General features: G+C 51.6%; 1 protein-coding gene across 1 annotated transcript in view; it reads left to right on the top strand.

Moving 5' to 3' along the window:
* Nucleotides 1-240: 240 nt before the first annotated feature.
* LOC107138872 (high density lipoprotein binding protein) overlaps nucleotides 241-15,855 on the top strand; it is a 31,147-nt gene continuing 15,532 nt past the window's right edge. The window contains exons 1-10 of the mRNA XM_048808003.1: nucleotides 241-447; nucleotides 3,890-3,954; nucleotides 5,541-5,653; nucleotides 7,255-7,412; nucleotides 8,231-8,446; nucleotides 13,033-13,239; nucleotides 13,357-13,572; nucleotides 14,121-14,327; nucleotides 14,455-14,562; nucleotides 15,679-15,783. Coding sequence (XP_048663960.1) covers nucleotides 5,578-5,653; nucleotides 7,255-7,412; nucleotides 8,231-8,446; nucleotides 13,033-13,239; nucleotides 13,357-13,572; nucleotides 14,121-14,327; nucleotides 14,455-14,562; nucleotides 15,679-15,783 — 1,293 coding nt within the window. The 5' untranslated portion in view covers nucleotides 241-447; nucleotides 3,890-3,954; nucleotides 5,541-5,577. The remainder of the gene's footprint in view (nucleotides 448-3,889; nucleotides 3,955-5,540; nucleotides 5,654-7,254; nucleotides 7,413-8,230; nucleotides 8,447-13,032; nucleotides 13,240-13,356; nucleotides 13,573-14,120; nucleotides 14,328-14,454; nucleotides 14,563-15,678; nucleotides 15,784-15,855) is intronic.

Here is a 15,855-nt window from a genome sequence, read left to right as displayed (position 1 = left end):
GGCGGCACCTCCACCTGCCGCGCCGGGCAACGTGGTGGCGGGCAGGCAGCTTGCTCCTCGGCTAGGGCTCCTCGGCCCAGCGCGACCTGGACGCGCCCCAGGGTCCGCAGGTGAAAAATGCATTACGGAAAAATACCGAATCTGGATGAAAGGCCAGGAGGCCGAGTGGGATACTGTCCCTTTAAGCCTGTCCCCGCCCGCGGGCGCTCGTGGCCTGTGGGAGGGACGTGCTGAGGTGGCATCTGCGAAAGTTCCTCCGCTGGCCGGGTCTGACTTCCAGAGCTGGATAGAACGGCGCCGGCCTGCCTGTGCACCCTGCGCCCCCACTGCTTGCAGACTTAGATTTCGTGATCTTTCAGTGGAGCAGGACTTTATATTTATTCTGGAGTTTGTGGTCTTGGGTACTTTGAAAAATACGTTACTTGCGAGACTTCAGAGGACGTGAAAGTAAGCAGCTTTATCTCTGCTGGAGGGGGTTGGTGCTTTCCCCCACCCTACCAGATACCGAGTGCACAGCGTGGCTGGTCTCGGCAGTCTCTGACCTAGAAGGCCCTCGAGGCATGGCTCAGGAGCTCTCTGCAGACGCTTGTCCCTTACACAGATAGTTGGCACTCAGATACTTCCTTGTTGAGAAGTAAACACAATTCTATGGTTAAATCCTTCCTTGCTGTCTGCTTGTTAGCCAGGTTTTCCGCCAGACCTCCCGGGATCTCCCAGCTGTCTCCTGTGCCTTCTCACTTCCATCTCCCTTGTGGCCCCCACTGGATGCTCTCCCACCCCCTTTCTTGGGATAAAAGAGGAAGCTCTTGGCTTCTGCCTTTCTTCCAATGATTCTGATTCTGTTAGCTGCATAGTTGGATTTTGAGATGTGGCTTTTTAAAAAATATTTTTTAGTTGTAGATGGACAAAATATCTTTGATTTTTATATATTTATTTATTTGTATGTGGTGACTTTTTTTGCTATGACATTCACATCCTTGAAAACAAAACTTTAAAGTGCAGGTTAAGAATAGTTTGAGGTTTGCATTAAGTAGAATTGGTTTCTGAAGGACCCCAGCTTCCTGTGGAAGAAGTAGTTCAGAGCTGCTGCTGAGGGCCTGGGGCCCTGTGAGGATCCTGAGGGAGGTGGAGTGAGGAGAGAGAGGAGGCCAGTTCTCTGTCTAACCCAATGGGAGAAGAAGTCACAGCTTTCCCCATATCTTGACGCTGGACCTCAACAGCCACCTACAGGGACCTGGACTCCCTTAGAAGCCCATGGGCACTTCGTCCCCATGGTGTTTGAAAACCAATTCTACAATTCTACAATTTCAATCCATACTTGAGCAGTTTTATTCAATCCAGTGAGAATCTGAGATACTGCCTCTGTTCCTTGTGATAAGGTCCTTCTTAGATCTCCCAGGAACTTAGAAGAACGGTGCTGAGGAGCAGGTCATCGGAGGACATGTCAGGCTGTGTCCTTGGGTTTTGTGAGGCATTGAAGATCCAGGTGCAACAGGTTGGACAACTAAGTGTCCTCAGGGGAGGCAGGGTTGGGGGCTTTCTTAAGTGCTGCTGAGGCTGTGAAACCAGAGGCAGGGGGACATTTAGGCTGGGTACCATGGGAAGAATGGCTGGGCACTTCATAAGGACTCTGAGCCCAGTCTCAGGTGGGGATGAGGTCTACGTTTACATGTGGTTCATCAGATATGTGCTTAAAACTGATTCTTTAAAAACGGGGTTTTGAGTGGTTAATAAAAACAAAGTCTTATTGGATGGAACCAGAGCCCTGGTTATTAAACATATCCCTGGTTGTGGTCTATCTACCTCTAGCTCTGACAAATGATTATTTGAAATGTGAAGGCTAGGGCCCCACTGTGTCCTGTCAGACCAGTCTGGAGGTTTCTGGAGATTCTTCTGCTGTCCTTGGCGGCCGATGACCTTTGCACACTGGGGAGTTCTGGGACCCTGCTCAGATTCTCCCTGGAAATGGCTCAGCTGCATGCAGGCTCCTTTCTCACCCACTTGGACATGGGAGTCCACAGAAGGGCTAGATGGGATGGACTTCCAGAAGGTGTGGAAGAGACTAACAGTGGACACTGCTGGGACCCACCAGGCACATTTCTGTGCTGCAGTCGGTGAGAGCCAATGTGGCATTGCTCAAGCTTGTGTGGCTGTCACAGGCACTGAAGACGTGCCCAGTCCTGGAAAGCAGGGTGATGGTCAGTGCAGCACCGACGTAAGCATGTGGGTGTAATTTGAGGTCACAAGGATGAATCTGGCTTGGTAAGGTGTGGGCGTCTGGGCTTAAGAAGTGACATTGGAACTGGATGCAGTTGTATACTCGTAATGCCAGCCACTTGGGGGCCGAGGCAGGAGGGGGCTGCAGGCTCCAGGACAGTCACAGTGATTTAGCAAGGCCCTGTCTTAAAATGTTTAAAAGGGTCAGGGATGCAGCTCAGTGGTAGAGAGCTTTCCCAAGCATGAAGGAGGTCCTGGGTTTAACTCCACCACTGAAGAAGGGAGCAAAGAGACATCAGAGCCTGAACCAGGATGACCTCATGTGGGAGACCAGACCGTAAAGATGCAGGTCGACAGCAGAGCTCGCAGGAAGATTGCGGGACGGGTGGGAGCAGGGGCCAGAGGCATATGTCCAGAGCACCCCATCTTCTTAGACGGGCTCTGCATGGACTGGCCAGACCCTGGGAACCTCAGGGAACAGGTGTGACTCATGAACATTCTACTGTTCATAATTTAACAGGTTTTCTCCTTCACTTTAGTCTTAAAGATTTATAAATTAGAATTTGTTGATGCTACTCTTGTTTTTTTGTTTTTTTTTTTGTATGTGGTGCTGAGGATCGAACCCGGGCCGCACGCATGCCAGGCGAGCGCGCTACCGCTTGAGCCACATCCCCATCCCCGATGCTACTCTTATATAAAATATTCCCAATCAGTTTGTCCCCCCTCCTTCAGTTAGGGCACACCTGTGTGGCTAATGTGAGGGCTCCCTGAGGGACTATGGCCTCTGGCCTGTGTTTCAAACCCTGGGCCTAGGTCGCCATCGAGTCCCCCTCCTCTGCTGGAGCCTGGGACCCTGATTCTCACTTCTCTCGCGAGTCTGTAGTTGCTCTCTGGTCAGACAGAATGGTCCTGTTCCTGCTGTTGTTTCTCCTCCTGGACTCGGGCTCCTACCTACCGTAAAGCCCACTTTGTGAGTTCAGGAGCCCACGGGGCTGTATGCAGTCAGGTGGCCTACCTGATGGGGTCGCTCACCCACAAGCCCCCCCGCAAGGTGTGGAAGCTGTGACTCTCACTTCACAGGGTCCTTCTTGGTCCTCCCCCAGTGGCCTTTGAAGGTTCCTTCCAGTCCTGCGATTTTATGACCTGGTTTCTAAATCCTCAGTGGATTAGAAGGGACTGAAGGACTTTTACAGGATAACAGCAAGAACAAAGGGACTGCAGAGTTACTGAGAATTCTTAAAAAGACAGGAGCTCTGGGTTACCCTGGAAGCTCAGGAGCCCTTAGGTCCCTTTTCTGTCCTGTGCCATAGCCCAGCATCACACCCTCCCTGACCCAGAGGCTCTGAGGGTAGAGGAAGGGTGACTAACCCTCAGGAGAGCCTGTCGATTTTGTGAGAATATTCCTGCCAACTGGTTAGATTTAAGTTTTGACACTCAGTGGTCACTCCCTCAGGTCCCTAGAAGAGGTGCAATGGGTCAGGTTTCATGTGATATTTGGGTCAAAACTAATGGCCTAAGCTTGCAGCTTGCCTGAGTATTGGTCTCAACAGCCACGTCGTAAAAAAGATTCTGGCCTTTCTCACTAGAAGATGCACGGATCTTGGCTTCAAGATGTGAATAAGTAACTTTTCTCTGTTTTTTTCTCTGTTCTCTCCATTGTATCCCATCCCAGTAAAAGCTGGCAGGCTGACAGAGGCGGCCTCGGGACGGACTTTCTGGCTACCGACCGTTTTGCTGGTAAGTTTGACTCTACCACCCAAAGTGTCAGGTGCTGGGCAGGTGTCTCCACGGCCCTGTGTGCCTTCTGTCCTCGGCAGCGCCTCTCCTGAACAGCCATCTCTGTGACTTTACTCTCAGCATCAGAGTCTAAGGCACATGCCCTTCAGAGGTGCCCTCTGCCTTCCATCTGTTTTCAATCTCATATTCTTGCATGTGAATTATATTTGTTAAGAATTATCCAAATTTGGGCTGGGGATGTGGCTCAAGTGTAGCGCGCTCGCCTGGCATGCGTGCGGCCCGGGTTCGATCCTCAGCACCACATACAAACAAAGCTGTTGTGTTCGCCGAAAACTAAAAAATAATAATAATAATAATAAATATTAAAAAAAAAATAATTCTCTCTCTCTCTCAAAAAAAAAAAAAAGAATTATCCAAATTTGGATCTTATTTTGCTTTAGGAAGCAGACTTAATTTTCCGAACTTGGGCAGAAATCTTTGTTGTAAAATTTATGCAAAACCTTGTTCCTTCATGATAAGTTAACTTGGCACTCCTGTTTTCTGCAAAGGTGACACATGTGAGACCCTGGGTCCAAGCTGTGTGGCAAAAACAGCCTTGCTCGTGTAGCAAGGTACTCCCTGGTGTTGGGCCAGGAGAGGGAAGCAGGCACTCCCACCTTAGAGCTGCTGTCCTACTGAGGACTGTGCTTTGAGCCAGGCTCTCCCCTCCTTTGTGTCTCTCTGATACCTGGGAGACAGTGGAGGAGAAAAGTCAGTCACAGGTGTCAGGGACATTCAGCACCATATATGCACCTGCTGGGTGACCACCACGGAGCATGGAGGCAGATATTTCCTGCCATGCCTGGGACTCTGGAGTGGCTCTTCTGGGCCCTGAATGAGCACCTGGGTATCCTATGGCTCTTTGTAGCAACTGTCCAGAGCAGCACCCTGTAATGTCAGGAGGCACACAGTGAACACACTGACAGATGAGCAGAGAGGTCCAGGTAGCCCTGAGGAGAAAGATTGAGGTGCCATCTGTGCCAGGGAATGGGCCAGCCAGGGACAGGTGCTACCAGTCCCAGGGCTCTGAGTGAGGGATGGTGCAGACTCTGGGTGGCCGCTCTAGTGGGGAGGTGGGTACAGTCTCTCCAACCCTGAGCAGCTCTTGGCCAGAGCTTTGTTCCTTGATAGAAGGCTCCCTTGGAGAGGACAGTTGACCAGCTGTCCTAAAACCTGCCTTACTCCTATTTTTTCCTGTTCTCCCTTGGTGAGAGTTTGGGAATCAGTTCACATCAGAGATTACAAAGAAAACAAAAGTTGTAGTTTTAATGCAAATGAAAATAAAACCCTAGTTAAAACTTTGGTTAACTGGGCTGGGGATGTGGCTCAAGCGGTAGCGCGCTTGCCTGGCATGTGTGCAGCCTGGGTTCAATCCTCAACACCACATACAAAGATGTTGTGTCCGCAGAAAACTAAAAAATAAATATTAAAATTCTCTCTCTTTGTCTCTCTCTCTAAAAAAAAAAAAAACTTTGGTTAACTGTCTCAGAGGCAGTTGAGTGTCAGCTTTGACTTTCCCTCTGTTTGACTCCCCTTTCTGACTGTAGTGGCTTACCCGGATCACGTGTGGGTGTGAGATCAACCATGAGCTCCGTGGCAGTTTTGACACAAGAGAGTTTTGCCGAACACCGAAGTGGACTGGTTCCGCAGCAAATCAAAGGTGATAGCTCCTTTGGGTCTCCTGTTGCTAACTTCCTGGCAAAGCTTGCCACATCCCACGTCTTTCTGGAAGGGTCTTTGCCCGACCCATTCCATGCACTCTGTTTTGCATTGCTCGGTGTGCATGTGTAACTGGCCAGGCACAGGAGAAGCCAAGCGTGGACAGCCTGTGGCAGATGCGTTGAATTGAGCTCTGGTAACCACCAGGATCTTTTTTCAGAGTTGCTGTCCCGGTTGTGGGCGCCGCATCCTGGCAGTGAAGCACAGAGCTCCGTGCTGCACACTGTGCTGGAAACGGGCTGCCACACCCCTCAGAGCTGCCAGGGCACTCTGGGCTGGGGAGGGGAGGTCATCCAAACAGCTGTGTCTTGCTTCGTACCCACGGCAAGTGAAAAGGAATGGGTGAAACTGATTTCAATGTATTTTAACACAATATGTTATAAAGTATCCATTCCAACATTTCTTTAATGTAGAAGAAAAATAAAAACCTGACATTTCATGTTTTTTCTTTTCCTTCAAAATTTGGTGTGGATTTATAACTATAGGACATTTTTATTGGAATACTAGATTATATTAAAACCCTTTAACTGAATTAAATTTCTGACAATGTTCTATTCAAGAGCAGATCATTTTACTCCAAGTTGTTAAAGACATTTTTAAAGTTTTTCAGTAATTGAATTGTTACTTATTGCATTTAAAATTATTTGAAATTTACACTCCCTGCCTCAGTCCTGCTGACCATACTTGGAATGTCCGTTTCCAGTGACCATCAGGGGATGGCCCTGGGTACTGCTGCTCCCCGGTTCTGCATGCTTGGGGCCTAGGGTCTTTCTACTTAGTGCATCACATTGCGACTGCCTTGTCCTGGGTACAGATCTTGCCTCTGCCTGTGTGTCTGTGTGTCTGTGTGTGTGTGTGTGAGAGAGACAGAGAGAGAGAGAGAGTGTGTTTGCACACCTGTACACTGGGTACTTTCCTGGGGCCTTGCTCTGGGAGCTCAGGGAAGCTTCCACAGAGATCATGCTTAATGGGACAGAAACATGAACAGAGACCACAAGAGCCACAGTGATTAGGGACACTGCCTTCTGCAGGTCCTGCTGTTCCTGCTTTGGGTTGGGGGAGATCAGAGATAGTTACTCCCACTGGAATTGATTTCAGCACTGTGTACCATGGTGCAAAGCCAGCTGGAGCCCACCTCGAAGGTGCCTGCTGCAGACCATGCTGGGCAGCACTCTTCTGTTTGCTCTGTGCCGGTCACAGTCAACATCATGATGTCAGAATCTGCAAACATCGGTAGCAAATTCTGCCTTCAGGGGCTCACTGGCCCCAGTGTGGGAGTAGGGCTCATAGTCACCATGCTGACCATTCATAAGGGACCGCGTCGAGGTGGGAAGACTTAGTGTCAGGGATCGGGAGTCTGCGGCCCAGTCTGGCTCACATGCCAAGAGGGGCTGATGACTGCTGGACCTTTTCCTCTCCTGGGAATGAGAAGGTGGCGGATATTATTCAAGCAGCTGGCATCTCGGTGAAGGCGTCCACTGGAACCCTCCCAGTGTGTTCACTAAAGTCATCTCTTCCTTTAATCTGTGATGGCTGGTCCAGTGGCTACTTTAAATTCAGAAGAGGAGAGCGACCCTCCCACCTACAAGGATGCCTTCCCCCCACTTCCTGAGAAGGCAGCATGCTTGGACAGTGCCCAGGAACCTGCCGGAGCCTGGAGCACCAAGATCCGACCCATCAAGGCCTCCGTCATCACTCAGGTGGGTCTGCCTGCTCCCTGTCATTGGTCATGCAGGGGACAGCAGTCTCATGGAAGGCAGGCACCCTCTTCACCTCGCCGTACCCCATGCATTTCCCCCACTATTGTCTAGTTCTCATTCCCACCTGCTGGAGCTGCCCTACCTGTCCACACCAGCAGGGCCTTCAGGTGCTAGTCTTGCTTCTCCTGAGCTGCACGTACCCTCCCCTCTGTGCCCTGACTGTGAGCTGTCGGTGGGCCTCAGCTTCCACAGGAATCCATGTCTGCCCATGGTGAGGAGTGACCGCCCTGCCTTGACAGGCATTCTCCCTCTGTGCTCACAAGCACCTGGCCACCCTTCTTTCCATCACTGCCAACAACAAGTTGTCCTGCTAATGATCTTGTTGAGTGCCACTTGCTGTGGTCCCAGTCCCCATAAAGCCATTGAGTCATTAAGCAGAATCTGTCCTAATTTAAAACTTGTCAACTTTTACCACAGGGATCCAGACAGTGCCCTTGACGTGCACCCTTCACCCGTGTTCACTCCACCTCCTGCTGCCCCCTGCTCTCTCCTCTGCCCAGCCATCCCAAGGTCCTGCTGTCCATTCCACCCATGTGGCTGCCTCCCTAATGGTCAGCCCCACAGGCTTCCTGTTGCTCGTCTTCAGTCCTTAGTGCAGTGGTGTAGCTGTCCTCTGCCCCAGAGCACAGCCCCTGAGAGCCACTGGCTGCCCTGGGGCCGTGCTGCTCATGAATGATCAGGGGTCCCCACTGCCTCGTGGTTGCACTTCTCTTCTCTGACATCTTAACCTCCCTCCACTTTTGATTTTTCCTGAGCAGGTGTTCCACGTGCCCCTGGAGGAAAGGAAGTACAAGGACATGAACCAGTTTGGAGAAGGTGAACAAGCCAAGATCTGCCTTGAGATCATGCAGAGGACTGGCGCTCACCTGGAGCTGTCTCTGGCCAAAGATCAAGGCCTCTCCATCATGGTCTCAGGGAAGCTGGATGCTGTCATGAAAGCCCGGAAGGACATTGTCGCTCGATTGCAGACTCAGGTGAGTGTCCCCAGCTCCTGGTGCACCTAGTCCCTCTCCAGATTCTTCTACCAGTGGAGCAACTCAGTCATTTGGAATTAGAATAGCAACATTTAAAACTCTTGATATTGCAATAGAACTGGAACACCTACCATTCAGGCATTTGAGTGGATGTACTGAAAATGTGAAGGCTTATCCCAGAGTTTGAGATACTGTGGGAAAAAAACCTAGGCTTGCTAGATGGTGTAGAGCTGCCATCTCCGACTTCGCCTGAGAATCGGCTAGCATGTCTATGTTGGTACACACTACCAGGCCCCAGATTGGGAGTTCCGATTTCAGATACTGTCTTTCTTGTTTGTTGTATTGGGGATCAAACTCAGAGCCTCTTGAGACTGGATCTTGCCGAGTTGGCAGGATGGCCTGGAACTGGCGATCCGCCCGGATGCCCGCAGGTTGTGCTTGTTTTAAACCCATTCCTGTTCCTGGCTGTCCAGCAATCGTACTGAATTTATTTGGGAACCAGTGGACTAAGTAAATCTATGGTACACTTTCCTCAAGATCAAGGTGGAGAGCTTCCCTGAGGCAGGGTCTTTACACGACAGCTTCCATGCTGGATGGTTGGTTCAGAACTGGGCTCCTCCTGCCTCCGCTGTGGGAGCTGGCTCGGGGATGCCATAGTTTGTAGGGGTGTGTGGCCCTCTGCTGCCACAGGCTCAGCCACGCGGGTCCCAGAGATAGTCTCAGACTCCCAGTGGCCTCATGGAGTTACACAGGTCAAGGTCACAGAGGTGGAAATACTCTAGTAGTTGAGCATTGTGCAGAGAGATGCAGAGAGACTCTGAAGTGTCCATTGCCGTCTGCTTGTCACAGACATTTGCGCATTTGCTTTGTGGCGGAACAGCCCATGGGGAACCATCGTGTATGGGCCGTGCAGAAGCACTTTTCCCCTGGTCCACACCCTTGCTGTTTGCTTGCTTGCTTGATTTAGCCATGCTGGGGCTGGAACCCAGGGCCTCATGAATGCTAAAAAGTACTCTACCACTGAGCCACACTCCAGCCCCTTGGTCATTTCAAAGTGAACCTCATACACATTATTTTACCCGCAAATAGTCTACTGTGTGTATATAACTTCTTTTGAGGGGCTGGGGATGGAACCCAGGCCCTCTTGCTTGCCAGGCAGATGCTGAGCCACAGTCACCGTGCCACGAGCTGCCTTAGCAAGGTTGACGGAGGTCCTGGCACACTCACGACCGACCCGGTCTGTGCCTTGCCTCTCGCTCTCTCCTCTCCTCCAGCCTTCGTTTTCACGTCAGTCTCAGTCACAGTCTACACCAGCCAGCATTGGAGCTCAGTGTCACGAGTCTTAGCCTCAGTGGTACACCTCACCCCTCTTCAGTGCCACTGATGTGTGGAAAGGGCTTTGTGCTGCTGCCCCTCACAATTGGCTGGGGCTGGTGTGAGGCCTGAGGTGGTCTGTACGCCCTGCGTGGTCCCTGAGTCTCCCCGTTGGTGTCTGGCTGCCTAGTTGTCTCGTTTTTCCTGGTACTGGGGATCGAGCCCAGGGTGCTCCATCACGGAGCCACATGCCCAGCTCTTGCTGCGCTTTAGCATAAGACAGGCTCTCACTTGGTTGCCACCCTCCTGCCTCAGCCTTTGGAGTCCCTGTGATCCCAGGTGTGCCCACCACTGTGCCACAGCTGCCACATGAGTGGTGCTGCCGCCATGGGTGGTACCTGCCTTGTTTTCTTTTCTGCATCTGCCCGTCCACTGGGTGGCCCTCTGGAGAGGAGGGACTATGCTTTGCAACGCTGGGCAGGAAGTGCCTGGTAGGCACTGGGTGCCTCTCCCCTGCTCGCCTCTCCAGTGGTGATCAGGCAGGAGGGGCCGGCTGGAAGTGCCTCACCCAGCAGGCTGCATTCCCTCAGCACCCTGGGCTCCGACGCTTTCAGCAGAAGGGCATCTTGGGCTGATTTTGGAGTTTCCTTCCCAGACCTGGAGTCAGCTGTTTGTCCTTGAGCCTGTTGGGTGGGACATGCAGTTGGAGACGCCAGTCCAGATGCAGCAGGAGCAGAGCTAAGAAGAGGGACTCATGAGAGAGGAAGGTCAGGAGTTCGAACCATGTCTAGTGAAGGGGAAATGGTATGGTTTTTAAATTGCAGTAATTCTTTTTTCTGGGTTTTCCTATATAGTTAGGTGCATTTCTGTTTATTTTCACTTTTTAAATATTATTTCAAGCTGGGTGCAGTGGTGCACACACCTGTAATACCAGCTACACTGGAGGCTGAGGCAGGAGAATTGTAAATTCAAGATCAGCCTCAGCAACTTAGTGAGACCCCCATCTGAAATAAAATCTTCACAGAGGGCTGGGGTGTGGCTCGGGGCAGAGCCTCTTCAGCAGGGGCAAGGCTCTGGCTTCAGTCCCCAGAACCACAAAACACAAAAGTAAGCTGTGCTTCAGCACACATCTGACTGCAGTGCAGGGCCTGCCAGTCAGGGCTCTGGGGCTCTAACCCCCGTCCCCACCCTCTCCAAGTTGGCCGTTCCTGCCTCCTCTGTGGCTTGCTCCTCTTTGCATTTCAGTGAGAGGTACCTGCACGCTGCTGGCTTTAGTGGTTTCTCCAGGCTCTGCAGGTTTGAATTCTGTTCCTGGGCCACTTCCTGCTTAGTCCCAGTGCATCCTGGGATGGGGTCCTGCAGGAGGATGGCCAGCCAGCCAGCTCCTCCCCTCAGAGGGAGTGTGCACATGCCCATCAGCAAGCAGAGAAGGCCTGGGCCCCAGGACCTGGGTTGTGCCAGTCTGAGAGGTAGTCGAGCATGCTTTTCAATTGCAATTTTTTTTTTTTTTTCTGTCAAATGTCTGTTCTTTAGCCTCTTTTGGAGGGAGAGGGTACTAGGGATTGAACCCAGGAGTGCTTAATCACAGAGCCATGTCTTTTTTATTTTATTTTATTTTATTTTTGAGACAGGGGCTGGGATTGTAGTGGTAGAGCGCTTACCTAGCATGTGTGAGGCACTGGGTTTGATTCTCAGCATCACATATAAATAAATGAATAAAATAAAGGTCCATCAACATCTAAAAAAAATTTTTTTAATTTTTTTTTATTTTTGAGTCAGGGTCTCACTAAGTTGCTCCTGCCTTGGCCTCCTGGGCGGGTAGACTTACATGCATATGCCAGAGAAATGTTTGTCCTTTAGCCTTTTTTGTATGAAGTTGTTCATTGCACTCAATCTTCAGGATCTACTATATATATCTGAGCAGAGCAAGGTGATGCATGCCTATGAAGCCAGCTACTCAGAAGGCTGAGTCAGGAGGATTGCATGTTCAATGCCAACCTCAGCAGTGCAGTGAGGCCCTGTCTCAAAACAAAATAAAAAGGGCTGGGTTATTGCTCAGTGGTAAAGTTCTTGCCTAGTGTGTGCAAGGCCCCACGCCTAGTCCCCACTCCCACAAAAAAATCTTAGTCATTGATGAAAATTACAAATAATTTTTTCAGACTATCATTCAGTTGATCCTAGTAAGTTTTGCTAAGTGAATATTTTATTCTTATGTAGTCACATCTATTATGTGTATTATTTTGAGTCATTGTTAGGAAAGTTTATTTTGTTTACAAGTCATAAGAAAGATTTCCGTGTATTCTTCAGGCCTGCGTAAGGACGTTCTTGCATTTTACTTCTGGGTCTTTCTGGGATGCATCTCAGATGGGGTGAAGGGTTGGTTGGGTCACCTCTTGCCATGGGCTATCCCTGCATCAGCACCAGTCTTAGAGGACCGTCCTCCCCAGGGCCTGGAGGACTACTCCTGCCATGTCCTGAGCGCACAGAGTCCAGCTCTGCCTCTGGGTTTCCAGTCCTGGCCCTTAGTCTGTGTCTGTGCCGAGGTTCTCCTGGCCGTGGCATGTCTACACCACTGTCACCACCCTACCCTGAGCTGCCCCTCCTAGGGCTTTCTTGTGTGTCCTGCTCTGGCTTGTGTTACCCTGTAAGCGTTCTAGTCTACTCTGCCTTCAACTGCAGTAGTTCTTAAAAGTCAGTCTTACACAAGGATTGACATCTTTATGATGGGAACATTCTTTTAGATCTCTTAAGGGGTGATTTCCTGTTTATGTTTAAATCAGTACCAACCTTTTTTATTTGATTTGTGGTGCCAGGGATCAAACCCAAGACCTTGGACATGCTGGGCAAGCGCTTCGCCACTGAGCTACCTGCCCAGCCCTGTTTCCTAACTTATAACACACACGTTCTACCTTTTCTTGTGTTTGCATCTGGGTGTTCTTTTTCTCTTGGTTGTGCTGGGTATGGAGCCCCAGGCCTTGTGCGTGCCAGACAGCTCTCTACCAGTGTATTGCAGCCTTTAAACCTTCATTGTTTATCTAAGTTAGGCTGCTGATTCCAGAGTCCAGAAGTTGATAAAGCAGTGCTGGGCCAGCTTCCCGGTCTGCGGCCATGGGCCTATTCCTGCCCTGCCTTTGTTGTGGGCTCCTGCCTACTGGCCTGGCCTCATGCCATTCTCCCATCTGGGGAGGGTTTGGTGGGCATTCCAACCAGAGAGTACCTTGTTCACAGAACTGCAAGCATTCTTGTTTTCTTTGGTTTGCTACCTGCTATAGGCCTCAGCAACTGTTGCCATTCCTAAAGAGCACCATCGTTTTGTGATTGGCAAAAATGGAGAGAAATTGCAAGACCTGGAGCTAAAAACCGCAACCAAAATCCAGATCCCACGCCCAGATGACCCCAGCAACCAGATCAAGATCACTGGCACCAAAGAGGGCATTGAGAAGGCTCGCCATGAGGTCCTGCTCATCTCTGCCGAGCAGGTGAGGCCTCCCTGCCCACCTGCCCAAGGCCACCCTGGCTGCTCGTGGGCAGCCACTCCTGTGTGAACCAGTGGCGCTGTTCTCAGGTGTCCTCACCAGTATACCTGTGCTTTCCAGGACAAGCGTGCCGTGGAGAGGCTGGAGGTGGAGAAGGCCTTCCACCCCTTCATTGCTGGGCCCTACAATAGACTCGTGGGTGAGATCATGCAGGAAACAGGGACGCGCATCAACATCCCCCCTCCCAGTGTCAGCCGGACAGAAATCGTCTTCACTGGAGAGAAGGAGCAGCTGGCACAGGCTGTGGCTCGCATCAAGAAGATTTACGAGGAGAAGGTGTGCAGAGGTGGAGCCCATGGGCAGGACGGACGGTGGGGTCCAAGGGTGGAGGTTTAGCCAGGGCTTCATCTGACCCATGTTCTGTTCTCTTTGGACACAAAGCTCAGTACCCCTGTGGCCTGGTTAGGGCTTGTTGCCCACCCCACACACACACTGCTGGCCCGCTGCAGGGTGGTTGTCCTTGGAGTCCTGTCCATACTGATAGGTCACCTCCTACGGTGGCACATAAGACTCAGATCTGTTCGTGTCTTTGATGAAACTGTAACTCAGATTGACCAACTTTGAGGCCTGAGACTCGCTCCCTGGTTTTGGGAAAGGACTTGGAGTTCTTAAGTCTTCCAGGTCCTAGTGTTACCGTCCAGGGGTGACCTGGCTCAGGGAAGTCCTGTTTTTGGAAAGTGAGTTTCTGGGGAGGGCCCCTCATGGTCCCCACTTGATAGACATTGGCACTGGTAGTCAGGGCCCTCTGCTGCTGGCCGTGGAGGCCTGTCCACCGCCTGCTTCTGCACCTTTCCCTCTGACTACTGCTGTGGCCTCCCACTTAGAAAAAGAAGACCACGACCATTGCAGTGGAGGTGAAGAAGTCTCAGCACAAGTATGTCATCGGGCCCAAAGGCAACTCCCTACAGGAGATCCTGGAGAGAACTGGGGTTTCTGTGGAGATCCCACCCTCAGACAGCGCCTCTGAGACGGTGATCCTGCGAGGGGAGCCCGAGAAGCTGGGCCAGGCGCTGACTGAGGTCTACGCCAAGGTAGCTGCCGGAGGGGTGTGCCCAGCTGGGGAGCACACGCCCACAAGCCCCAAAGGCACAGTCTGGTTCTTTTGTAGCCTGACCTCGAGCTCCACAAACCTGCGAGTCTGCTCCCCTGTCTCCCCAGGCCAACAGCTTCACGGTCTCCTCAGTGTCCGCCCCCTCCTGGCTTCACCGGTTCATCATCGGCAAGAAAGGGCAGAACCTGGCCAAGATAACACAGCAGATGCCCAAGGTGAGGGGGCCTTATCCCCCGTCAGGTTTGTCTGACACACCTTGTTGCCGTTTGTCCTGTGGGTGCCTTTGAAGGCGGGCACATTCTCCAGCTCATTCGTCCTACTGGGCACAGCCAGCTTTTGAGGCTAGCTGTGGGATTGCAGAATAAATCTGCTGTTTGTAACCAGGGACAGAGTGTTGCTGGGTTTGACAAGTGTCTTCAGAAGCATGCCAGTTAATAATTGTGCTGTATAACCTCATTAATAGTTGGAAGCGTGACACTTCAGACAGACTCTTACGTATTAATTTCATGGGCCTTTTCACCCTCTACAGTGCTGTCCTTTGCCAGAGGGGAGACAGGCTGGGAGTGCTTCTCAGTGGCAGAGCACTTGCCTGCCATGCTAGTGCAAGGCCCCAGGTTTTTTAAGTTTATTTTTTTTTAAATATCTTTATTTTACTTATTTACTTTTATGTGGTGCTGAGGATCGAACCCAGGGCCTCACACATGTTAGGCAAGCGCTCTACCACTGAGCCACAACCCCAACCCAAATAAATAAATTTAACCTGCAACCAAAGGGGAGACCAGAGCCCCCGGGAAGCTGGAAGGAAGCAGCACAGGGCTGCTGTGGCCCCTCACGCCTGCTCTGTTGAGTTGGCGTCCTGCATGCTGGGTCCTGGTTTCGCCTTTCCTGGCTGTGGACTCTTGGTTCATCCGGTGCTGGTGGGTGCACTGTCAGGAGGGAGCAAGCCGCCCCGCCAACTGGGCAGCTGTTCTTGCTGCAAAGCTCCGCCCCGTACAACTGAGGTGGAGCTGGCCCTCCAGAAGTGCCCACGGGGTGGAGTGCCAGTGGTGTTCCTGTGCTTAAGTCGGTGGTTCTGGGCCAGCACCGCATATAGGAAAGGAGAGAGGAAAGCTTACCAGACTGTGGTGTTTGTGATAGGATAGTCCCCCACCCCATCCCTCTGCTCTCTGTAGTGGGGGTGGATATGACTGTCCGTCACCTGTATTTTTGTGAAGCAGCTTGGGGTCATCTGCTGCCCCCACAAGAGTGCCCTCTGGCCCTCTGGGAACAGCGGTGGCATGGGCTGAAGTCACTGCAGCTGCACGGTCCCTCTCCTCACTTGGGTTTGGTAGGTGCACATTGAGTTCACTGAAGGTGAGGACAGGATCACCCTGGAAGGCCCCACCGAGGACGTGAGTGTGGCCCAGGAGCAGATCGAAAGCATGGTCAAGGACCTGGTGAGCACCCCCGGAGCAGCCTGTGCTAGGGAGCCGGGGCCCTGTGGGTGGGCTGGGCGAAGCACATCTCCT

Source organism: Marmota marmota, unplaced genomic scaffold, assembly GCF_001458135.2.
Source record: "Marmota marmota marmota unplaced genomic scaffold, marMar, whole genome shotgun sequence".
NCBI classification, from domain to species: domain Eukaryota; kingdom Metazoa; phylum Chordata; class Mammalia; order Rodentia; family Sciuridae; genus Marmota; species Marmota marmota.
This window is presented reverse-complemented; position numbering and strand designations above follow the sequence as displayed.